The sequence below is a fragment of the Pristiophorus japonicus genome, chromosome 16 (genome assembly GCF_044704955.1).
Source record: "Pristiophorus japonicus isolate sPriJap1 chromosome 16, sPriJap1.hap1, whole genome shotgun sequence".
In the NCBI taxonomy this organism is placed as follows: Eukaryota; Metazoa; Chordata; class Chondrichthyes; family Pristiophoridae; genus Pristiophorus; species Pristiophorus japonicus.
In genome coordinates, this window is record NC_091992.1 from 18001048 (window position 1) to 18026840 (window position 25793).

A 25793-nucleotide genomic window follows, 5' to 3' on the forward strand; every position below is an offset into this window, starting at 1 on the left:
GGGGGGGGGTGTTATAATCCTTTACAGCATTTGAAAAGACACTTGGCCACTTCTGTAAGTGGGATTAATAGCCTTATTTGTTTTGCTTGAACACCAATGAAAATTATAACTGCAGGAAAAACTACTTGCCTGCAGTTCTTCAGGCATGCATCTCTGAACAGTGATGTTTGGGATAACTTTGTGAGTAATTGAATTCTCTCTCTTTCAGTGCACATACATTACTGACTCCAATTTCGGGAACATCTGCATCCTCTTCAGTGGATAAATACGCAGTCTTTAAAGACTTGACAGAAGACAAGCCTGTGAAAAGTTCATCGTTTGCAGGTACAGTGGACTGTCTTCTGGCAATGTCTACATTTTATTCCAAAGATGAGCATTTAAGAAATATATTGAATGGAATTCTTCTCTCCAAATGACCATGAATGTAGGTAGATATGTGCAAGTCAGCAAGCACTTGTCCAATTGTTAACATTTTTAAATTCCTGGATGTATGAATTAGATTATGATGTGCATCAAATTTCTTCAAATTAAAACAAAAAGAAATATGCTTTTAGAAGTGTGATGATACTTGCTAAATACATCCAGTCTCAAATTTCAAACTAATAAAATTGGCTTGTTAGGAAATGGCTGAACAAAAATAGAGATATTTTTCTTTTCTTTTTTTCTTTCATAGTGTATGCTACTAAACAAGTCATATTACTAGATTTCATATCTTCATATTTCTATTTTTTGAGGATGTTGCCGTTTTCTCCTTTTGCTCCTCCTATGTACACCTGATACATTATCCAGTGCTCCGGGTCACTGCTGCTCCCTAACAACAACAACTACATTTATTTATATAACGCCTTTAACGTAAAATGTCCCAAGGCTCTTCACAGCAGTGTTATAAGACAAAACAGATAAATTTCACACCGAGCCACATAAGAAAAAATTATGGCAGAAGCTTGCTCAAAGAGGTAGGTTTTCAGGAGTGTCTTGAAGGAGGAAAGAGAGGTAGAGAGGCGGAGAAGTTCAGGGAAGGAGTTCCAGAGCTTAGGGCCCAAGCAGCTGAAGGAACGGCCACCGATGGTTGAGCAATTATAATCAGGGATGCTCAAGAGGGCGGAATTTGAGGAGCGCAGACATCTTGTGGGGTTGTGAGGCTGAAAGAGATTACCGAGATTGGGGGGGGAGGGGAGGGGTGGGGTGGGGTGCGAGGCCTTGGAGGGATTTGTAAACAAGGATGAGAATTTTGAAACCCAGATGTAGGTAGTGAGCACAGGGATAGAAACATAGAAACATAGAAAATAGGTGCAGGAGTAGGCCATTCGGCCCTTCTAGCCTGCACCGCCATTCAATGAGTTCATGGCTGAACATGCAACTTCAGTACCCCATTCCTGCTTTCTCACCATACTCCTTGATTCCCCTAGTAGTAAGGACTTCATCTAACTCCTTTTTGAATATATTTAGTGAATTGGCCACAACAACTTTCTGTGGTAGAGAATTCCACAGGTTCACCACTCTCTGGGTGAAGAAATTCCTCCTCATCTCAGTCCTAAATGGCTTCCCCCTTATCCTTAGACTGTGTCCCCTGGTTCTGGACTTCCCCAACATTGGGAACATTCTTCCTGCATCTAACCTGTCTAACCCCGTCAGAATTTTAAACGTTTCTATGAGGACCCCTCTCATTCTTCTGAACTCCAGTGAATACAAGCCCAGTTGATCCAGTCTTTCTTGATAGGTCAGTCCCGCCATCCCGGGAATCAGTCTGGTGAACCTTCGCTGCACTCCCTCAATAGCAAGAATGTCCTTCCTCAGGTTAGGAGACCAAAACTGTACACAATACTCCAGGTGTGGCCTCACCAAGGCCCTGTACAATTGTTGCAACACCTCCCTGCCCTTGTACTCAAATCCCCTCGCTATGAAGGCCAACATGCCATTTGCTTTCTTAACCGCCTGCTGTACCTGCATGCCAACCTTCAATGACTGATGTACCATGACACCCAGGTCTCGTTGCACCTCTCCTTTTCCTAATCTGTCACCATTCAGATAATAGTCTGTCTCTCTGTTTTTACCACCAAAGTGGATAACCTCACATTTATCCACATTATACTTCATCTGCCATGCATTTGCCCACTCACCTAACCTATCCAAGTCGCTCTGCAGCCTCATAGAATCCTCCTTGCAGCTCACACTGCCACCCAACTTAGTGTCATCCGCAAATTTGGAGATACTACATTTAATCCCCTCGTCTAAATCATTAATGTACAGTGTAAATAGCTGGGGCCCCAGCACAGAACCTTGCGGTACCCCACTAGTCACTGCCTGCCATTCTGAAAAGTCCCCATTTACTCCTACTCTTTGCTTCCTGTCTGACAACCAGTTCTCAATCCATGTCAGCACACTACCCCCAATCCCATGTGCTTTAACTTTGCACATTAATCTCTTGTGTGGGACCTTGTCGAAAGCCTTCTGAAAGTCCAAATATACCACATCGACTGGTTCTCCCTTGTCCACTCTACTGGAAACATCCTCAAAAAATTCCAGAAGATTTGTCAAGCATGATTTCCCTTTCACAAATCCATGCTGACTTGGACCTATCATATTACCTCTTTCCAAATGCACTGCGATGACATCCTTAATAATTGATTCCATCATTTTACCCACTACCGATGTCAGGCTGACCGGTCTGTAATTCCCTGTTTTCTCTCTCCCTCCTTTTTTAAAAAGTGGAGTTACATTGGCTACCCTCCACTCCATAGGAACTGATCCAGAGTCTATGGAATGTTGGAAAATGACTGTCAATGCATCCACTATTTCCAAGGCCACCTCCTTAAGTACTCTGGGATGCAGTCCATCAGGCCCTGGGGATTTATCGGCCTTCAATCCCATCAATTTCCCCAACACAATTTCCCGACTAATAAGGATTTCCCTCAGTTCCTCCTCCTTACTAGACCCTCCGACCCCTTTTATATCCGGAAGGTTGTTTGTGTCCTTCTCAGTGAATACCGAACCAAAGTACTTGTTCAATTGGTCCGCCATTTCTTTGTTCCCCGTTATGACTTCCCCTGATTCTGACTGCAGGGGACCTACGTTTGTCTTTACTAACCTTTTTCTCTTTACATATCTATAGAAACTTTTGCAATCCGTCTTAATGTTCCCTGCAAGCTTCTTCTCGTACTCCATTTTCCCTGCCCTAATCAAACCCTTTGTCCTCCTCTGCTGAGTTCTAAATTTCTCCCAGTCCCCGGGTTCTCTGCTATTTCTGGCCAATTTGTATGCCACTTCCTTGGCTTTAATGCTATCCCTGATTTCCCTTGATAGCCACGGTTGAGCCACCTTCCCTTTTTTATTTTTACGACAGACAGGAATGTACAATTGTTGTAGTTCATCCATGCGGTCTCTAAATGTCTGCCATTGCCCATCCACAGTCAACCCCTTCAGTATCATTCGCCAATCTATCCGAGCCAATTCACGCCTCATACCTTCAAAGTTACCCTTCTTTAAGTTCTGGACCATGGTCTCTGAATTAACTGTTTCATTCTCCATCCTAATGCAGAATTCCACCATATTATGGTCACTCTTCCCCAAGGGGCCTCGCACAACGAGATTGCTAATTAATCCTCTCTCATTACACAACACCCAGTCTAAGATGGCCTCCCCCCTAGTTGGTTCCTCGACATATTGGTCTAAAAAACCATCCCTTATGCACTCCAGGAAATCCTCCTCTACCGTATTGCTTCCAGTTTGGTTAACCCAATCTATGTGCATATTAAAGTCACCCATTATAACTGCTGCACCTTTATTGCACGCACCCCTAATTTCATGTTTGATGCCCTCCCCAACATCACTACTACTGTTTGGAGGTCTGTACACAACTCCCACTAACGTTTTTTGTCCTTTGGTATTCTGCAGCTCTACCCATATAGATTCCACATCATCCAAGCTAATGTCCTTCCGAACTATTGCCTTAATTTGCTCCTTAACCAGCAATGCTACCCCACCTCCTTTTCCTTTTATTCTATCTTTCCTGAATGTTGAATACCCCTGGATGTTGAGTTCCCAGCCCTGATCATCCTGGAGCCACGTCTCCGTAATCCCAATCACATCATATTTGTTAACATCTATTTGCACAGTTAATTCATCCACTTTATTGCGGATATTCCTTGCATTAAGACACAAAGCCTTCAGGCTTGTTCTTTTAACACCCTTTGATGGGTGATCGGGACTTGGTGCGAGTTAGGACACAGGCTGCCGAGTTTTGGATGACCTCAAGTTTACGTGGGGTAGAATGTGGGAGGCCAGCCAGGAGTGCGTTGGAGTAGTCAAGTCTGGAGTAGTCTAGAGGTAACAAAGGCATGGACTACCAGTTACCAGAAGGCCCATGAGAGCTGCCTAGTAAAGACACCTTTCCAATAAGAATGAAAAGGAAATAATGTGAATTTTTATAGCACCTTTCACAACCTCAAGATGTTCCCAAGCTCTTCATTGCCAATAAAGTTGTTTTTTTTTAAAATGTGGGCATGGTTATAAGGTAGGGAAACATGGCAGACAATAAGCACAGCAAGGTCCCACAAACAGCAGCGAGATAAGTGACCATATAATCTGTTTGTGGTGCTATTGACTTGAGGGATAAATATTGGCCAAGACGCCAGGAGAACTCCCCTGCTTTTCTTCGAATAGTTTCATTGGATCTTTTATGCCCATCTGAGCGGGCAGATGGGACCTCTATTTAATGTCTCATCCAAAATATGGTCCCTCCGACAATGCTGCACTCCCTTAGCACTGCGCTGAAGTGTCAGCACAGATTATGAGCTACATCAAGAAATAATGGAGGCTTGTAATAAAGGAATGGCAATAACCATGGATGATTTTAACCTTCATATTGATTGGACAAAGCAAATTGGCCAGGGTAGCCTTGAGGAGTTCATAGTGTATCCGGGATAGTTTCCTTGAACAGTATGTTGCGGAACCAACTAGGGATCAGGCTACCTTCGATCTAGTACTGTGTATTGAGGCAGGATTAATAAATGTTCTCGTAGTAAAAGATCCTCTAGGAATGAGTGACCATATTTTGGTTGAATTTCAAATTCAGTTGGAGAATGAGAAAGTTCGTTCTCAAACCAGGGTCCTAAGCTCAACTAAAGGAGACTATAAAGGTATGAGGGCAGAGTTGGCTAAAGTGGACTGGGAAAATAGACTAAACTGGGACGGTTGATGAGCAGTGGCAGACATTTAAGGAGATATTTCATAACTTGCAACAAAAATATATCCTTAGAAAGAAAGACAGTAAGAGAAGGGATAACCATCCATGGCTAACTAAGGAAATAAGGGAAGGTATCAAATTGAAAACAAAGGCATACAATTTGGCCAAGACAAGTGGGAGGCCAGAGAATTGGGAAATTTTTAAAAGGCAGCAGAGAATGACTAAAAAAAATGATTGAGAGGGAAGAGAGATTATGAAAGTAAACTAGCATAAAATATAAAAATAGATACTAAGAGTTTCTACAGGTACATAAAAAGGAAACGAGTGGCTAAAGTAAATGTTGGTCCCCTGGAGGATGAGACTGGGGAATTAATAATGGAGAACAGGGAAATGGCAGCGACGTTGAACAAATACTTTGTATCAGTTTTCACGGTAGAATATACTAAAAACATCCCAATAGTGGATAATCAAGAGGCTATAGGGAGGGAGGACAATCACTCACTAATGAAGTAGTACGCGGTAAAATAATGGGACTAAAGGTGGACAAGTCCCCTAAACCTGATGCCTCCTAGGGTCTTAAGAGGTGGCTGCAGAGATAGTGGATGCATTGGTTGTAATCTACCAAAATTCCCTGGATTCTGGCGTGGTCCCAGCAGACTGGAAAACCGCAAATGTAACGCCCCTACTTTTTAAAAAAAAAAAGAAGGCAGACAAAAAGCAGGAAACGATAAACCAGTTAGCCTAACATCTGTTGTTGGGAAAATGCTGGAGTCCATTATTAAGGAAGCAGTAGCAGGACATTTGGAAAAGCATGATTCAATCAAGCAGAGTCAGCATGATTTTATGAAAGGGAAATCATGTTTGACAAATTTGCTGGAGTTCTTTGAGGATGTAACGAGCAGGGTGGATAAGGGGGAACCAGTAGATGTGGTGTATTTGGATTTCCAGAAGGCATTCGATAAAGTGCCACATAAGAGGTGACAAGATAAAAGCTCATGGGGTTGGGGGTAATATATTAGCATGGATAGAGGATTGGCTAACTAACAGAAAACAGAGTCGAGATAAATGGGTCATTTTTCAGTTGGCAAACAGTGACTAGCAGGGATCGGTGCTGGGTCCTCAACTATTTACAATCTATATTAATGACTTGGATGAAGGGACCGAGTGTAATGTAGCCGTTTGCTGATGATACAAAGATGGGTGGGAAAGCAAATTGTGAGGTGACACAAAAAATCTGCAAAGGGATATAGACAGGCTAAGTGAGCGGGCAAAAATTTGGCAGATGGAGTATAATGTGGAAAAATGTGAGGTTATCCACTTTGGCAGAAATAATAGAAAAGCAAATTATAATTTAAATGGAGAAAAATTGCAAAGTGATGCAGTACAGAGAGACCTGGGGGTCCTTGTGCATGAACACAAAATGTTAGTATGCAGGTACAGCAAGTAATCAGGAAGGCAAATGGAATGTTGGCCTTTATTGCAAGGGGGATAAAAGTATAAAAGCAGAGGAGTCCTGCTACAACTGTACAGGGTATTGGTGAGGCCACACCTAGAGTACTGCATACAGTTTTGGTCTCTCTATTTAAGGAGGGATATACTTGCATTGGAGTCACTAGGTTGATTCCTGAGATAAAGATTTTGACCTATGAAGAAAGGTTGAGTAGGTTGGGCCCAGACTCATTGGAATATAGCATAATAGATGATCTTATTGAAACATGTAAGATAATGAGGGGGCTCAACAAGGTAGATGCAGAGAGGATGTTTCCACTCATTGAGGAATCTAGAACTAGGGGGCATAGTCTTAGAATAAGGGGTCGCCTATTTAAAACTGAGATGAGGAGAAATTTCTTCTCTGAGGGTTGTAAATCTATGGAATTATCTGCCCCAGAGAGCTATGGAAGCTGGGTCATTGAATATATTTAAGGCAGAGGTGGACAGATTTTTGAGCGATTTTAAGGGAGTAAAAGGTTATGGGGAGTGGGCAGGGAAATGGAGCTGAGTCCATGATTAGATCAGCCATGATCTTATTGAACAGCGGAGCAGGCTTGAGGGGCCAAATGGCTGACTCCTGCTCCTATTTTTTATGTTCTTAAAGTCGTGAATAGGGCTTGAATCCATGAATGATCTTCTGACTCAGAGGCAAAAGTACAACTTCTGAGCCAAGGCTGATTCCCAATGTTCTTCAACCCTTCTCTGGTAAGGAGACATATATGGCACCTCAACGTGTGATTTTCTTTTTAACGTTTTGTTTATGCATTTGTACTTATTGAGTGGAGGGATATTGACACTGGGACATGGAGCACTTTGCCTGTTCAGGCACCCAGTATCATCATTTGAAGGTACCAAATTGAGCTGCCCTCATGACATAATTGTGCAACACAAAAAAAAAGAGTTCCCAAGAATATTTTGATGAGGAGGAGAAAGTGTGAACGTTTCCGATTAGCGCCACATCATAAACTGGCACTTAAATTATCGTGAGTCTGTAGTAATTTAGCTGAGGAAAAGTCTTGCACTGAATTGTTATTTTAGCACATTGTTGTTAATGGAATAAGGCGAGGAAGATGCAAAGTTATTTGAATACATTATGGCTCCATTTGAATTTCTTTTTTAGATTTTGGCGACAAATACAGTGTTTTTCGGGAACTTGGCCAGAATGCAGAGAATAAATCCTCAGGTGAGTGGATGCTGGGCAGTGTGCACAGCCACCCACGCATACAATAGCTGTGGCCAGTCGAGTAGTTTTAAATTCCTTGTATGAAAGGCATAGTGTATCCCGAAGAACTTAAAATGATGGTGTATTTAACACATGTAGACTTGCTGGTTACTCTACAAATCCTATCAATAGCAATGCTTTCCCGAGGTCATGCATCTCCAAATTTGTTTTCAAGTCGGCCCAGCGTTGTGACCACCATTGTCATTCGGTGGAGATGATTCAGGACGCTCCCTGTCTTTGGTGCCGTAGCTAAGCAGCAGAGAGACACTGAACTGGTACAAAAGCAAAATACTGCGGATGCTGGAAATCTGAAATAAAAACAGAAAATTCTGGAAATACTCAACAGGTCAGGCAGCATCTGTGGAGAGAGAAACCGAGTTAATGTTTCAGGTCGATGTCCTTTCGTCAGAACTGGTTGGTCACCGGGGAAACACACACACACACACACTAGGGTTGCGTCTTTTGGCATTATATTTTCGGACTACAGAGTGGGACATTATTTTGTAAACGAAAATGCTCATCTTGGAATTTCTCTTTCTTCCTCGCCTCCGCCCTCAATGTTTTCTGATGAATTCTTGCAATTGCAAGCTGAAAAAGAGTAACGGTATTTATACAAGTGAAAATAAAGTGTAAGAATGAATACAGTGTGGCCAGTATTGTCTCGATGTCCAGTTGATTGGGCAGATCTGTTTATATTTTAAATACTTTTATTTATGCATTTAATGCTCTTGTCACGGAGTTGTAAGATAGTTTGTAAAAACTAAAGTATTTAAATATTTTCTAGGGGTTTGATTTCTGCTCTCCGCCGTTTTAATTGAATTGGGATGGAGCACTATATCCGTGTTCCAACGCACTACTTTAGAGAGTGCATGATGGTTCCTGCTCACTCTTGTTCACTTCCTCGTATTGAGCACGGAAGTGGGGAGGGAGGGAGGGAGAAGGTACGGTGCAGAGCAGAGGTGCTCCCATACAGAAAGAAAAAGAAAATCCAAGGGTGAGCCTTGCTGAATTGCCGTTGCATGTGTCTTCATTCTAGCTTGAGATGCACTGCCAAAAGCATGGGGACAGGTTGTCTTATCTACCCTTTTCAATTGGGGAATAAGGTGGGGTGCATTTGGGGAGAAGAGAAGAAACATACACTTTATGGGCCCAGCTAAACAATTGTGACGTTGCACTATGATCGTCAACTACTTAAAAGTAGAAAATTATTAGCCCATCGAAGCAAGATAGGCAGGAACAGCTATGATTCTACTTTTTTTGAAGAGGGTGTGGAAGTTAAACAACTTAACTGAAATAGGTGTGGGTTGTAGTATTTTCATTCATTCTGTTTTTCATTTCTTTAAGCAGTGGATATCTTGACTGTTGCAACTTGGTGAAAATACCAGAGAGTAATTTTTTAAATAAAAAAAAAAAGTAGTCATCATAGTATGGGCCCAAAGAATCCCACCAGGCATAATAAGTGCACCGTGCATTAGCAACTTTAAAACAGAGTTTCCCTACTGTTTATCACCCCAAATTTTTTTTCTAGAGTCGTCACATTTTGGCAAGGTGATTGGTTGCTGAAAATGTGTGGTTGCAGCTTCCCTGATACCTCAGCAGTGTATCCAGTGAATGGCTGAGCCAAAGCAGTCAGAAGGGTCACAGGTTTGATCTTTGGTATGTGCTGAGCCACAATGGCACCAGGGGGCTACAATTGGCCTCGGTGTCTCACAGTTAGGAAGGCCGAAAGCAGTCCGTATCGCTGTGTTGGAAATGAACACTTGAATGGTCGGTTAATACTATTAGCGATGGTACACCCCTTGGTTGAATAGGTATCTGACTCACCTTTAAGTTTCAAACATGAAATAGGGTCACTAAGATCTGGAACTGAACAGTGCGAGTTGCCCATGATATGAAGTCATAGAAACATAGAAACTAGGTGCAGGAGTAAGCCATTCGGCCCTTTGAGCCTGCACCACCATTCAATAAAATCATAGCTGATCATTCCCTCAGTACCCCTTTCCTGCTTTGTCTTCCTTTAGAAGTAACATTGGTGGAAAAAGCCAGCAAAAGTTTTTGTTTCAACTTTGTCTTCCAGTTCTTAATCTGGTCTCCAAGTTGCTTCATGCAAAATATAAATGGCGGTTTAAAAAAATCACTATCTCACATGGGAGATGTATTTTGAGGGAGACGTGGGAGAGAGATTGAAAGTCAGTTGACTGGGTCAAGAAAGATGATAGTTGCTCTTAAATAGAGTATTAGTAGGCAATGCTCCTTCCTCTTTCACCTCCTCCAAAAGACTTTTTGAAGGAGTTATTACAATATTTCCAGATAGCAAAATTAAAAATACAAACAGAATAAAACAACAGAACCTTTTCATTAAAAAGACAATGGTAAATTCAAACATTTGCTAACAGTGAGAGCAGAACCAAACAATGTGCCATCACTTGTGTGTGGACGGGATCGAAACCAGCACAATGCTGCCACGCATGTGCCATGGGAAATCTCCAGAGCATTTACCCATCAAAGCTGGGTTAAAATTCTCACTTTCTTTTTTCCAGATTTACATAATGGCCCTAATTTGGGTCAGTTGGGTAATTAAATTTGGTTCGGTGATCATCCCTCTTCCCTACAATGAGAAATTAAATGGTGGTATGTTCTTTGTAGGGTTTTATTCGGCACTGCATGCTTGGTATGGGTTGGTGCTTTGGTCTTAGTTACTTACTTGGAAATGCTTGTGTTTGTGTGCTGTGAAAAGTGAAACATAGAATTCCGTTCTTAACTGCTGGTATTTTGTCACTGAAAAGATGTATGTTTGCAGGGGAGGGCTTTGCAGAATTCAAGTCACCAGGGAATGATGATGGATTCACAGACTTCAAAACTGCAGACAGCATTTCACCAGTAGACTCTTCAGAGCAAGTAAAGACGTTCACAACAGCCTTTCCCTCTGTGCCATTTCTTCAGCCACAACTGCAGCCTGTAACACAGCCTAAAGACACTTTCAATCTCACGGACCTTTTTTCGTCTGTCAGTTGCACTGGGGAGAACAAATCTGTGTCATTTCCACCTGTTTCTGTGACATCATCCATTGCTTCATCTGTATGTGTTACATCATCATTGTCATCGTCACTATCGTCTGGTACCTTTTCCTCGGCCAGTAGCAAGGCTGCTGGCGGAACTGACGACTTTGGGGACTTCAACCTTTTTGGTGTCGCGGCCAGTACTTCGTCGGGTGGGGGATGGGGTCAGGATGAATTTGCAGATTTTATAGCTTTTGGCAGCGCCAGCACCACTGGATCCTCTGAACATAAGTCAAATGATAAATATAGTGTTTTCAGGCAGGAGAAGAATGATGGCTTCGCAGCATCTTTCGATGCCTCGCTTGGCATAACAGAAGGTGGACAACCGCCTCCAACCTCTACTGTAGACAAGTATAATGTCTTTAAACAGTTGCCTGAGGAAGGGTCTGTGATGGGCTTTGAGGAACAAAAAGACAACAGCTCCCTTTCCCAGGGGAAAATTGACGATGACTTTCCAGTTACCAAGTTGCCCCTTGGATTCAGCATCTCGGACAAGGCTTTCGTAGATAAACTCTCTGCTTTTAAGCAGGCAAAAGAGGACTCCGCCTCTGTGAAATCTTTGGACCTTCCTTCCATTGGTGGGAGCAGTATTGGTAAAGAGGACTCGGAAGATGCCTTATCTGGTCAGTTTGACATGAAGTCAGCTGAGGTTGGTGGTGATCTGAAGCATGTGTTGTCTGACAGCTCGTTGGATTTACCACCTGTCATTGGCCAGCCGCCTCCTGTTACAGGTGAGGAAATGGTTCGATTGATCTGGTAAATACAGCCAAATCATCTGCAAACTGCAGTTACCTTTCTATAATGCTGCACCAATGATTTACAATTTATATATGTAGCTGTCCATTCGTATAATCATGGCTGTTGGGAATTGTTTTGAGTGCCATTGTTCTTCAGCGGACGTAATTATGTTCAGTTATTAACCATAGTGGAGAAATACAACAAATACCCTTGGTGTTGAGCGATCATCAGACAACTTCAATTGTTGGGGTACTTACGGCCACTATCTTGCCATCAGTTACCATAGTTGAGCCAGCATAGTTACATTCTAATTGGAAAAAAATGTCAACAGTAACAATTGTTCGATCAGTACTTGGAATTAATGGAAAGATCCAAACAGTGCTCGCTTTTTCAGAGTCGGCACCTACATATTCAGGTCATCCATTATAATGAACACTTGAGACAATCTCAGAGAGAGCCACAATTATAGTCAGGCTCTGCGTTAGTTGAATTATTTTATCTGCACCCTTTAGAACAGCATTACACATTTCTGTTTCCATTTTATTGTTTTGTGGGCAATATTTATCAGCTATTGCTTATACAGAAAGGAACACGATGCCTTAACATGGTGCCTAGTTTTAACTGCAATTTTCTTACAAAGTTGCAAATAACTCTTTTAAGTATTGTGAAAGGGCACCATTATTGAAGGCCAGCATTGTTGTTTATATTTCTAGAAAGCTAGTTTCAAAATTTTGTCTGGGTTAAGCGCTTTGGGTTTAATTCGAGATATTAGCGTCTGGGCATAAACTTGAGTTTGCCCTGCTAAGTACGGATTAGTGTTAGAATAGTTAAGCACAGTCTGTTCAACTGATGGTAAAACAGACTGGACAATGGGGATGAATGTGCCAGTGACATGTAAATAATCCCCTGGACAAAACTGCACGCTAATAAGGATGATGAAATAACTGGTAGTTTGGGGGTGGGTTTCCACATCTACTGACTGGTGTAACGAACATGCATAACACCAGTCTTCTTGAAAACTGAACCTGAGTGAGAGAGTGCCCATAATATTTCTCTCCTTCCCCTTTCTAAATATTTGCTTTTGTTAACTCGCATAATAATACAGTATAAATAATGTACCAAAAATTAAATACCTTGGGTTGTTTAAAATAGAGCCTGTTTACTCAGACATCCATACAACGCTGACATTTCAGACTAAATTTGATGAGTGTCGATACCATTGGTGCATATTAATGATGTATTCGAAGGTGTGTATCAATGGAGATTATGTATGATATTTAAAAAGTGGGACAGAGAGCCTGAAATTAGACTAAACTGAATCTAATACTTTTCACATGAACTGTTCACAGTGCAGAGACTCTGCCCTGCTGTTCTCTTGCTGCAGTGTGGGAGTAATGCCTGTACCGTGTGCCCGAATGCCAGTGGCGAGCACAAGGATTTTCTTTCAGGATGCAAAGTGAAGGCCTTTCACTGTGGGACTAAGTTGGGAGAGTACCAAATTGGTAAGTACAATGTATTGAGAGTTCCTCAACCTTTTTAAATTCGCAAGAGCACACCGACAGTTAAAATATCCAAAATATGAAAGTTTGCAGCTGCAGAGTTAGACACCCATGTGAAACTATCCTAATTAGCTTAGAACATCCATAGAGTAGAAATGGTCAGGTAGCACTGTTCATTTGAAAATTATATTTTCTTTACTTTTAAAGTTCTTTGCAGAGATCTGAATTGGAGTTCTAGCTGTAGTCAAATGGATTTTTAGGTACAAGGCTGGCGTCCGTGCATCTGTTACAGTGTATGTCTTCATTGTTATAGGTTGTATATCACTTTGCAGTGAGTGAAAAGTTCAAAAGAAACTGATGTTTGAATGTAGATGGGATAGTAAATGCAATAGAGGTTGAACCTCCCTTACTCGGGACTCCCTTATCTGGCACCACCCCTCGTCCGGCACCATTCCCAGCCACCTGGTGGCGCATGCGCAGAACTCCTACATGAAGAAAATTGAAGTCCTTCCTCGCTGTCGACTCCCGCAATCGCTAGCCTGATCCCGCGATTCACCCCCCGCCCCCAGCGATCTCCCAGCCCTGAAATCCCCTTGCTCAGTACCTGTACCATCCAATTTAATGTGACCTCCCCTCATCCGGTAAAAACCCTTATCCGGCACAGGCCAAGTCCTGAGGGTGCCGGATAAGAGAGGTTCAACCTGTATCAACAATTGGTCATATATTTCAAAGCTGTTGTGGGGCCTTGCTGTACACCAATTGGCTACGAACCAACAGTGACTATACTTCAAAAATAGTTAATTGGCTTTGGAACGTTTCACGGGATATGAAGGGTGTTCTTCAAATGCATGTTCTTTCTATACTGGCAACATGTGTTTTTTTTAAAATAAAATCTCTTTATTAAAATCGGCACGTACCTGCACGGAATGAGAAGATGGGCTGGAGATGACATTCCAGAATTCCACCAGAGCTATTGGTAGGCTGGTGCTGGGAGATGTGCAGGAGCAGCTCAGGGTGACGGCTTCTCCTTCTCGCATTGGATAAACTGATCTCTGGCTGAAAAGTGATTCCTGAGACCAATTTTGATAGACGGAACCAGGAGGTCATTCTTTGATGTGTTTTTGAATAGCAAAACCAGGGCCAGCCACGGTGGGATGATTTATCTTCTACACCTTGCTGGCAACTCCAAAAGTGCCTTGATACGAGAACCCATCTGTATTGTAGTCACAGGTAATACACTATCCTTTTATGTTAATTGAGTGGTGGCACCTCCACCTAATCATCGTGCAACAAAACGCCATTTGTTTCCCTAATATTTACTCATCAGCAGTGTTAGATTTGACAAGACCTGTTTGTTGCATGGGAAGGTGCTTTATTTAAAATGTTGTAGCATGCTGGTCAATATGTTGTCCATAAACAATATTTGATTTTATTCCATTAACCTTTACACACCACCTTCACAACAATTTGTCGTTTAGAAGCTATAAGTAAATGTATGATTTAGTGACCAAAGATGTTTAGAGCCAAGGCCCTGTGGCCTGAGTATCTGTTTAAAATGGAGAGCCTCATCACTTTTCAATGAATGGAACTAGTTTCATGTGTAGAAATTAAAAACAAATTATAATGGGATGCTTTTCTGATGAGATTTAAACAAGTAGGTTCTGAGAATTGTAATTGAGACTAGAAGAGAGTCTGGAAAATCGAATAACATTTTCACACTGTGTTAAATACAAGAGAATAAAATCTCTGCATACTATTACGTTGTGGTCACATTTAAAATGAGTTTACATTCATGCACTTTTGTTGGATGCAACGCACTAGTGTGGGCTCTTGTATGTGATTTCCTCTGTGTTTTGTCCCAGCTCTAATGCTGTGTTTGCCTGGCACAGTGCTTTTTGCAGTTTGACAAAGAAATGCCGACTTCTTTGTTGGAGAATGGGTATTGAGGTTTATTCAAAAACATCTTTATTTCACACGATGTACTTTTCACATTGTTGTGCTCTGCTGGAGCTATAATTTGCTCAGTCATTTGTTTATAATTGTCATGTTATGCTTTCACTAACCATGGCATCTTCTCCACCCACATTTTCTCTCTCTCTCTCTCTCTCTCTCTCTCGCTCTCTCTTCATACTCACCCATACATTGTCACCTCCTGTTGAATAATATGTTTGTATCTATGAAACAGCAAATGTGTAGTTTTTCCAATCAACGAGACCTGCAGCCTTTTCATTATATTTTGAGAAATCTGGCTAACTGGTCAAAGCTCACAGTGAAGGCCATCATTCCGGCAAAAAAGAGCAGATGAGCGGATGAAATAACTCAAGACATGGTTAGGAAATGCCAACCTTTAAAAGTCAAAGATTGTTAGAAGTACAACACGAGTCCCCGTAGATTTTTCACCTCGTTAGCTACTCATAATGTACAAGAAAATTCGTGCAACAAAATAAGGTGTTGGATATTGTAAATTAACAGTTGTTGGAAACTGCATTTCTCAATTATATACATTCTGTGTTCCAATCCCTGCAGTGTAATTGCTGCTGTCATTAGAATAAGGATCATGAGCAGTAGACCAAGAAACCTGTTTGAATGCTTCACTGAGTTCAATAGAAAGTGGGAAGATTTGGATTATATCTGCAAGAATGTGTTTATTATAATCTTTTCGGGAAGAAAACCTGCCGTCCTTACTGATTCTGGCCAATATGTGACTCCAATCCCACATTAAAGTGGTTGACTCTGAGCTGCTCTCTGAGTGACTTGCTAGGCCACTCAGTTGCATTGAACCTGGGCAACTAGCAATAGGCAATAAATGCTGGCCTTACCAGTGATGCTCACATTCTGAGAATTAAAGCAATTCTGAGGCATAACCTTGTCATTTCAAATGTCAGCAGACTGAGTCTCTCATAAATTTGTGTTAAATCTTAAACCTTTGATGTATGTAGTTTTTGATGTATGAAATAATATAGTTATGGATAATGAGCAGAACTGCTTTCAGTTGGGTTTATGAAAGTTTCCATTTATCTTTATGGAATACAGCTAATGCTTGTTAAGGTATTATAGGTTGCTTGTCGTGTGTAGCAGCAAGCTTTTTGGGTCAAATTGAATAAGAAAAGTCAGTTTTACACTGAGTCACATTTGGGATTTTCGGATATTTAAGCTAGGAGGGATTTTGAATCGTTCAAATTAGGATGCTGGATAAATTCAGCTCACGAGGTAAAATCCACAACACACAACTTTTGGAATGTGGATCAGATTCAGATGAAGCGTTTGCTCAGCATGGTGCTTCCTACATGCCACATCAGCTTGAAACAGTGGAAGTTCATTAAGATGTTTCAATAAACATTCACACATAATAGGTTGGGATGGTTTCATTCAGCGGAAGTTAGCTGTCAGGAGTCTGTATTTAGCAGGAAAGTGTTAAGTTTAATTGGCACCTGAATTGACCAATCTCTGGACAGAGTTGGGGAGGACCAGAGGTCATGGCTTCCTATCCAACTGAGAAATGACACACAGTCAGCAGAAAGTCAGACAAAAAGGGCAAGAGCTTCCTGCTTAGGTTTAGTGCCAACTAATTTTAGAGAATTACTAGTCAGCCAGATAAAAGGGATCCTGTGGTGTACTTTATAATTTTTTACATTGAGGAGAGTTATGAAATAGTTTAAGATTCACTGTAAACGTTAATCTGTATGTTCACTTATACGAACATACAAAAAATAACTGACAGGAAAAGACCCACTGGTCCATTTAGCCTGTCCCATGTAGTTGTGATGCTGACTTTTTCACAATGCAGACATTCCTCATCTGCCTGGAGCCATGTAATAGAAACATAGAAAATAGGTGCAGGAGTAGACCATTCGGCTCTTCGAGCCTGCACCACCATTCAATAAGATCATGGCTGGCTGATCATTCCCTCAGTACCCCTTTCCTGTTTTCTCTCCATATCCCTTGATCCCTTTAGCCGTAAGAGACATATCTAACTCCCTCTTGAATATATCCAATGAACTGGCATCAACAACTCTCTGCGGCAGGGAATTCCACAGGTTAACACCTCTGAATGAAGAAGTTTCTCCTCATCTCAGTCCTAAATGGCCTATCCCTTATCCTAAGGCTGTGCCCCCTGGTTCTAGACTTCCCTAACATCGGGAACATTCTACCCGCATCTAACCTTTCCAGTCCCGTCAGAATCTTATGAGTTTCTATGAGATCCCCTCTCATCCTTCTAAACTCCAGTGTATAAAGGCCCAGTTGATCCAGTCTCTCCTCATGTCAGTCCAGCCATCCCGGGAATCAGTCTGGTGAACCTTCGTTGCATTCGCTCAATAGCAAGAACGTCATTCCTCAGATTAGGAGAGCAAAACTGAACACAATATTCCAGGTGCGGCCTCACCAAGGCCCTGTACAACTGCAGTAAGACCTTCCTGCTCCTATACTCAAAATCCCTAGCTATGAAGGTCAACATACCATTTGCCTTCTTCACTGCCTGTTGTACCTGCATGCCAACTTTCAATGACTGATGAACCATGACACCCAGGTCTCGTTGCACCTCCCCTTTTCCTAATCTGCCGCCATTCAGATAATATTCTGCCTTCGTGTTTTTGCCCCCAAAGTGGATAACCTCACATTTATCCACAGTATACTGCATCTGCCATGCATTTGCCCACTCACTTAACCTTTCCAAGTCACCCTGCAGCCTCTTAGTGTCCTCCTCACAACTCACAGTGTCATCTGCAAACTTGGAGCTATTACACTCAATTTCTTCATCTAAATCATGAATGTATATTGTAAATAGCTGGGGTCCCAGCACTGAGCCCTGCGGCACTCCATTAGTCACTGCCTGCCATTCTGAAAAGGACCCGTTTATCCCGACTCTCTGCTTCCTGTCTGCCAACCAGTTCTCTATCACGTCAGTATATTACCATGTGCTTTGATTTTGCACACCAATCTCTTGTGCGGAACCTTGTCAAAAGCCTTTTGAAAGTCCAAATACACCACATCCACTGGTTCTTCCTTGTCAACTCTACTAGTTGCATCCTCAAAAAATTCCAGAAGATTTGTCAATCATGATTTCCCCTTCATAAATCCATGCTGACTTGGTCCGATCCTGTCACTGCTTTCCAAGTGCGCTGCTATTTCATCCTTAATAATTGATTCCAACATTTTCCCCACTACTGTTGTCAGGCGAACCGGTCTCTCGCCCTCCCTTTTTAAAAAATGGTGTTACATTACCTGCCCTCCAGTCCATAGGAACTGATCCCGAGTCGATAGACTGTTGGAAAATGATCACCAATGCATCCACTATTTCTAGGGCCACTTCCTTAAGTACTCTGGGATGTAGACTATCAGGCTCCGGGGATTTATCGGCCTTCAATCCCATCAATTTCCTTAACACAATTTCACGCCTAATAAGGATTTCCTTCAGTTCCTCCTTCTTGCTAGACCCTCTGTCTCCTAGTATTTCCAGAAGGTTTATTTGTGTCTTCCTTTGTGAAGATAGAACCAGAATATTTGTTCAGCTGGTCTGCCATTTCTTTCTTCCCCATTATAAATTCACCTGAATCTGACTGCAAGGGACCTACGTTTGTCTTCACTAATCTTTTTCTCTTCACATAGCTATAGAAGCTTTTGCAGTCAGTTTTTATGTTCCCAGCAAGCTTCCTCTCATACTCTATTTTCCCCCTCCTAATTAAATCCTTTGTCCTCCTCTGCTGAATTCTAAATTTCTCCCAGTCCTCTGGTTTGCTGCTTTTTCTGGCCAATTTATATGCCTCTTCCTTGGATCTAACACTATCCTTAATTTCCCTTGTTAGCCACGGTTGAGCCACCTTCCCCGTTTTATTTTTACTCCAGACAGGGATGTACAATTGTTGAAGTTCATCCATGTGATCTTTAAATGTTTGCCATTGCCTATCCGCTGTCAACCCTTTAAGTATCATTTGCCAATCTATTCTAGCCAATTCACGTCTCATACCATCGAAGTTACCTTTCCTTAAGTCCAGGACCCTAGTCTCTGAATTAACTGTGTCACTCTCCATCTTAAATTCTACCATATAACCAGCTGGGAGAAGTGAAAAAACAGAAAAAAACCAGGCCAATTATGGGGAAAATGCTGGAAAATTCTTCTCCGACCCACTTACGACAATGAAAACTATTCCAGGAGATCACATAGACCCTAATTTCTGTTATAGGGCTTCTTATGCGAGGTGATCTCTGCCCCAGGTTTTATAGTGAATTGTTTTATGAATATAACGGAGAACCTTGTTTGCTTTAGCTATAGCCTCACATCATTGGTCATGAACCTTTAGAGAGTGGTGCACTAAAACACCCAGATCCCTTTCTTTCACCACTGCCTTAAATTCTGTTCTGTATTTATTCGCGAGAGGTGGACGTCACCCTTAAGGCAGAAATTCTTTGCCCATCGCTAGTTGTCCTCAGAAGGTGATGATACAACTGAGTGGCTTGCTAGGCCACTTCAAAAGACAATTAAGAGTCAACCATGGTGGTATAGGACTGGAGTCACCTATAGGCCAGACCAGGTAAGGACAGGAGGTTTACTTTCCTAAAGGGCAATAGTGAACCAGTTAGGTTTTATCTAGTGCAGACTTCATCTATAATATGGAATTGCCAAGTTGCTACTTTCAGATGACTTCATTTTTGCAGTACTTAATTTGGGGAACTGTGCCCTAAAGGATCGGTGGGAAAATTAAATAACTCACTCTCTTTTCAGTCTTGGTGATGTCCCACACTGTGGCCTTTTGTATCTCCCCCCGGTTTCTCAAATAAAAATTAAACTGTAAGTTAGTTATTGACAATTATGGTTTGTCCAACCTACACATGTGCTGCACTGTGGATCCAACCAAATTATTCATTGTGAATAGTGTATATACGTGTGTCTGTGTTTCTCCTCCTCCTTGCTTTGCAGTTGAGCATCGAGGGTAAGGACCAATGTTCCCTCTAAAATTTTTTTCATGTGCGGTCCCTTTAAATTTCTCTCTTCCAGTGGCAGTAGCTGGTGAGTGGCCTGCATGGGACCTCACGATTGATGTGTAGTAGAGGGAACATTGGTGAGGACTCCTGCTTATCTTGAAGCAAAGCTCAGTGTTTATATCTTCAGGTGTACTCCTTGTAGTGCTACCGTGGCTCTTTACATGCAACACATGTCCATTTGCTTCCCATGATAATATGTTGACTATGTTTCAAGTACATTGTGATCCTCTTGAACAAGTTGAATTTTATAAGAAAAAAAAGTTGTAAAAGATTTTTTTAATTAATAATAGGCCTTTCCACAGTTTGATCGAAAACATGTACCTATTACATTATTTTTAATCCCCTTTCTTTAAAAGGACTAATCTCCTAAGATTGTAGACTACTTTGTTATAATGAATGATTTGATAGCTGCCAGATATATTCTTCTTTCTATATTCGCCTGTATTCTGTTGCCACAAAAAACTTGATGTATTACAATAGCACCAGTTATGTGCCGATGCATGCCTTCAAACAATGTCACACTTGTCTGTGTTGTCTTGCCACTTGTGTTTGCACACCTTGCTCCCCACTGCAGAACACTCACCAAAACTTTGTGGTCAAAACATACAGGCTAGAGTATCCAGTGGCCCTCAATATGACTAACGTGAAACTCGAGTGGTTTTTCTCTATTGCACAAACCAAGGGATGTTTTCTGTTGACACATTATCTATCGTACATTGTAAATTCAGCTGGACTTTACGGGGCTGGCTTCTGTGATTGGGGGAGGCGATGAATGTTGACCGCGGTGGGATGGTATAAGTGACTAGCTTCTTTAATGTAAAAAAAAAAACAACTTACAAATGAGGATTTTGAAGTCATTGCACTGGGGACAAGAGGTTGGGTGATTGAGGTGCAGGATAGGGTCGGAGTGGCAGGGCTCTGGACAAGCTAGAACTTGTATAGCATGTAGAGCTTGGAAGCCCAGCAATGAGAAACCAAGCCAGGGTGTGTTAAAGGCATTCAGTGAGGGTTTTGAGAGAAGTAGAGTGTAGGTAGGTGAGGATTTAGGCAGGTGTGTTGTGAAGGTGGAAGTAGGCAGTCTTATGGTGGAGTGGACATGAACTTTAAGCTCAGTTCAGGGTTAAGAACAACATCGAGGTTGCATACCAGAAGGCTCAAAATGAGCGAAAAGCTGGGAAAGGAAATGGATTCAGCTATCCGATTTGTGTAATTTCTGTCAGCAGCCAAACACATGAGCCAGTACTTTCTACAGCTGTAGAAGGTAAGGTACTGGCTCATCCTTGACTTTATGATAGATAGCTAACATATTTGCAACCAAAGAGGTCAGGGATGGTAGCAGAAAGGTATGGCCAATAAAAAGTATGTAACTGTGGAATAGGGGAGGCAAGAATGGAGATTTGGAGCACCCCAAAGGTGTTCATACAGGAGGAGAAGCCATTAAAGGAGATGGGTCACACAGCCCGCTCCGCCATTATTCTTGTCCTTGCTACCCTGTATTGGCTCCCTGTTCTCCCAACATATTAAATTTAAAACCCATGCCCACATCTTCAGATCCCTGCATGGTCTCGCCCCATCCTGTCTCTGTAACCTCCCTCCTACACCCTTCAGTTCTCTGTCTCTTGTGAATAGCTTCCCACCCCCACCCCACCATTGGTGGCAGAGCCACGACAGCAGGATTCTCTGCAATTCCTTCCCTAAACCACTGTACTTCTACCTTTTTAAAAACCTACTCAACCCATATTTTAAATTGAGGTTTTCAGTCACCCTTCCTAATCTCGCCCACATGGCTTGGAATCCATTTCTTAGCTATTTACATTTGTGAAGCACATTTTTTCAAAAATTAAAAGTGCTGTATAAATGCAATTTAAAAAAAATTTTGTTCTGGGGATGCAGGCGTTGCTGGCAAGGGCATGGGCCCATCCCTGATTGCCCTTGAAAAGGTGGTGGTGAGCCGCTGCCTTGAACCGCTGCAGTTTTTGTAGTGAAAGTACTCCCACAGTGCTTTTAGGGAGTGAGTTCCAGGATTTTGACCCAGTAGTAGTTGTTGGTATGGTTGAGGCTGGGCTTTTTAAAGCAGGGGTAGTGATGGTGGCAGTTTTGAAGAGGGAAGGGACAATGTCAATACGTATTAGAACAAACAAAGTCAGCTGAGTAAGTAGTAGCTGGAGTGGAGGGAACACATAGTGGGTGTTGTGGAAGAGGCAAGTCTGGTAAGGCCTGGATGGGCAAATTGAAGAGAAGTTGCTGAGCATTGCAGTAAGGGGACTGTAATTGTGGAAGAACGTGGAGATGTCGGGGATAGTGTCCTGAAGGAAGCAGTTCTGTGGAGCAGTTAGGTTACATTTTTGGATACAAAGACATTTTTGAGCTTCTCACACTGGAGATGAAGGTGGAGGGTATAATAAAGGGTGGCCAAAGCAGGTTAATGTCATTTTGGGATCGCCCTTACCCCAGGAGTAACAAGGAGTTAGCCCCAGAGAAGGAGAGGGGCTGCTGCTTGTGGTGATCTAATGGCGGATGATCGGACTGATCCTGTGCCCTTAAGCCGGCTGTCCTCAGCTTTGAGGATTTAGAAATGGTGCTTGTATCAGGAAATGGCAGAATGGGAAGCTATGATAGACAAGGGTATCAAAGAGCAAATTCAGCTTGTGATCAGATTGACCAAGATGGTGGTGATGTGGCGGCTGTTGGAGCAAAACAGAATTAGTTAGAGATGGTTTTGGGGATAGCTTGAGGGGTAAGCGGGGGGGCAAAGGCGATTGTAGTTGGCCATAACCGTGACAGAAACCTTAGTGGGAGCACCAGCATTTGAGAAATAGCTCTGAGTGATGGCAAGTTTGAGGCATGGGTGTAAGTAGGGTATTAAGGTGCTGAACTGGAGTGCTGTTATAGCACAGGATTCATTTCACTTCAAACCACCTTGTTTTATAAGGCTGTAATTTAATCTAATCTTGTTCTCGTAATTTATGTTATTGTCTCAACCCCTGGAATTTGATGCCTCCTCTTTGTACAACACAGCAAGCACATTGAATCTGATCCAGCACAGCGCTGAAAGAGAAAGAAACGACGAGAAAACATTTTGATATTATGTCACAGAATGGCACGTGGAAGTGCCAAAGTGGTTGAAAAACATAGGGAACGAATAGTGAATTTGATGGAGAATGGGACACTAGACAGCAGTATTGATAACAAACATGCTTACCAGCATTTGAGAAATATTAAGGTTTTGTAATTGTTAGCAAGAGATGAGAAAATGGTTAGGGTTGGAATCTTATTAATTACCCCCGGAGTAATATTTAAATAGCCAGTGGTATATTCATTTGTGCCAGCACTTTATTTTATTTGTGTTCTTTCTATAACAGTCAGCTGATGAGACTCAGTTTGCCGTGGCCATGTTTTTGTACAAATGTATCTGAAAACCTTTGATATCATTGGTCATTATTTACAGGGCAAAGTTACTGGGGACTGGGTGATGGGAGAGGTTCTACACACATACAAATGCTTCTACTTTGTTGGTCTCTTTCCATCCCTGACTGGGAATAAGAAATAGTGGGCTAGATTTTATGCTCATTCATAGACAATGGGCAGATAATCTTGCCTGTGATTCCATGACCCCTGCCAGTTGGTGGATGTCTCTCTGGTCCGTAGAACACGCTCTTCCTATCGCTGGTCTGTTACCGATGTGTTTATATTGCATAGCAACTTTAAGAAGTGGTTTTCTATGTTTCACTATTGACTAAGGCTCTGTGTGCTGAGTTAACTGTGCCACTTATTGGGCCCAAATTTGGCCCACCCGTTTTTTTCGGCGCAGTCAAGCTCAAAACGGCACCAAAAAGATGTCCCCGGATTCTGGCCGCTCTGTCGACTCTCCCGGGGCTTGGCGCGGCGTGGCGATTCCATTGCGGGGGCGGAGCAAGGGCCCTGCGCGTGAAAGAATGCTGGCAGCTGTCCGCATGCGTATTAGAGCGTTCGCGCATGTGCAGTTGCTCCTCCCATGATGATGATGATGCGTGCTGCAGCGTGGGACCCGATGCATCCCGCCCCTATCCCGGGCTGAGTGGCCTCTCGCACCGGCCGTCTGGCCCACTGTTCGTTGATCCCTGCAGCCCGTGTGTTGTGCGAGCCCAGCCCAGCCTGCCTGTGCGTGTTCTGCGAGCCTGTGGCCAGTTCCCTGTGCCCTCCCACCCGCACCTATCCCCAGTCGAGTGGCCTCTCGCACCGGCTGCCCAGCCCCCTGTCCATTGATTCCTGCAGCCTGTGTTATGCGAGCCCAGTTCCGCCTGCCTGTATGTGTGTTCTGCGAGCCTGTGGCTAGTTCCCTGTGCTCTCCCGCAGGGTCGTCCCGCCCGCACCTATCCCTGGCCGAGTGGCCTCTCTCTCGCCGACTGGCCCGCTGACTTCCCGGGCCAAGTTAGGAAGGTAGGACTTAAGTTTTATTTTTTATTTATTATTGATGGTTTGTATGCTTCTTGAATGTTGTTGTGAAGGTCTTTAGTGCTTTGCAGGGTCCTCTCCACTTCCCTTCTCCCCCGCCCCCCCCAATCTCTGGCTACCTGCGCTGATTTCTTAACTCTCCGCAAGGATTTTCTGTGTGGCCACATACGCTGGCCTAAGTTAGTTTGGAGCAACTATTAGCTGTCCAAAGTGGCTTAAATGGCCAAAACGGGTGTAGGTGGCTGGTAACGCCCCCTTTTGAACAAAACTAAACTTTTAAAAATCCTAACTAACTTACACTGGCACAAATTGAATGTGAAAAATGGGGATTTTTAAGATACTCCAGAAAAATCAAGTTGCTCCAAAAAAAAAGGAGCAACTCCTGGGCAATTTTGGGCCCATATTGTGGACGCTTTCCACAGAATCCAAGATAACTGTATTTGTACTCAATTGATATTGGTACTTTTTATATTGTTTCCAGTTATCATGTCTTCCCCAATGGCTAATGAATTTTCATTCAGGCCATTGACCCTTCTCCAGTGGCTGGATAATTTTAACGAGCCATTGAGCAAAACTATGACGTTGGCAGACAGCTGCTTAGCCTGCAGGCAGTCTGTAAGATGTCAATTTGCATCTTTGATGGTAAATTTTTATAGTGCTGTCGGGGGCAGTAGCGCCTCCACCATCTGCCACCTCTTTATTTCTGTCTTGAATCCTCTGGAGGCAGCAGTGTTGTTTTGTTTACTGTGTTACAGTTACTGACGTCTCTAAGATAATCCAAGTATTCGTGTAATGACCTCAGTTCATTGGCGCAGTGTTCATTTTCACACAAATTTAGATACTCGGCATCTGGATAAGTGGCATTAAACCATAGCATTATCAGGTACTGGTGCCTCTTCAGTGGCCACTGTTTGAGAACCATGTTAGCATCATCATTGTCGGAATGAATTGTAATGGTCAACATAAATATTTAACGCTCGTCAATCTGGGAACCAAATTCCAAGCATTCTTTTTCAATTCGAGTATAATTTTCCAGCTAACTTTGCATGTAATGAATTTGTCCTTTTCCTATTAGGTCACTTAATGAGTGATTCTGAAGAAGTTGAACCATTTTGTTGGGGGTGGGGAATGAATGGAAAAAAGATGATATTAATTTTGCTCCTTGCTGAATTACCTTTTTTAAT

General features: G+C 42.5%; 1 protein-coding gene across 6 annotated transcripts in view; it reads left to right on the forward strand.

Moving 5' to 3' along the window:
- Window positions 1-25793, forward strand: part of synrg (synergin, gamma) — a 117405-nt gene that overhangs the window by 40905 nt on the left and 50707 nt on the right. For all 6 annotated transcript variants that reach the window (XM_070857061.1, XM_070857062.1, XM_070857064.1 and 3 more), the window contains 3 exons: window positions 209-324; window positions 7797-7859; window positions 10699-11688. In XM_070857061.1, the coding sequence (XP_070713162.1) occupies window positions 209-324; window positions 7797-7859; window positions 10699-11688 (1169 nt within the window). The remainder of the gene's footprint in view (window positions 1-208; window positions 325-7796; window positions 7860-10698; window positions 11689-25793) is intronic.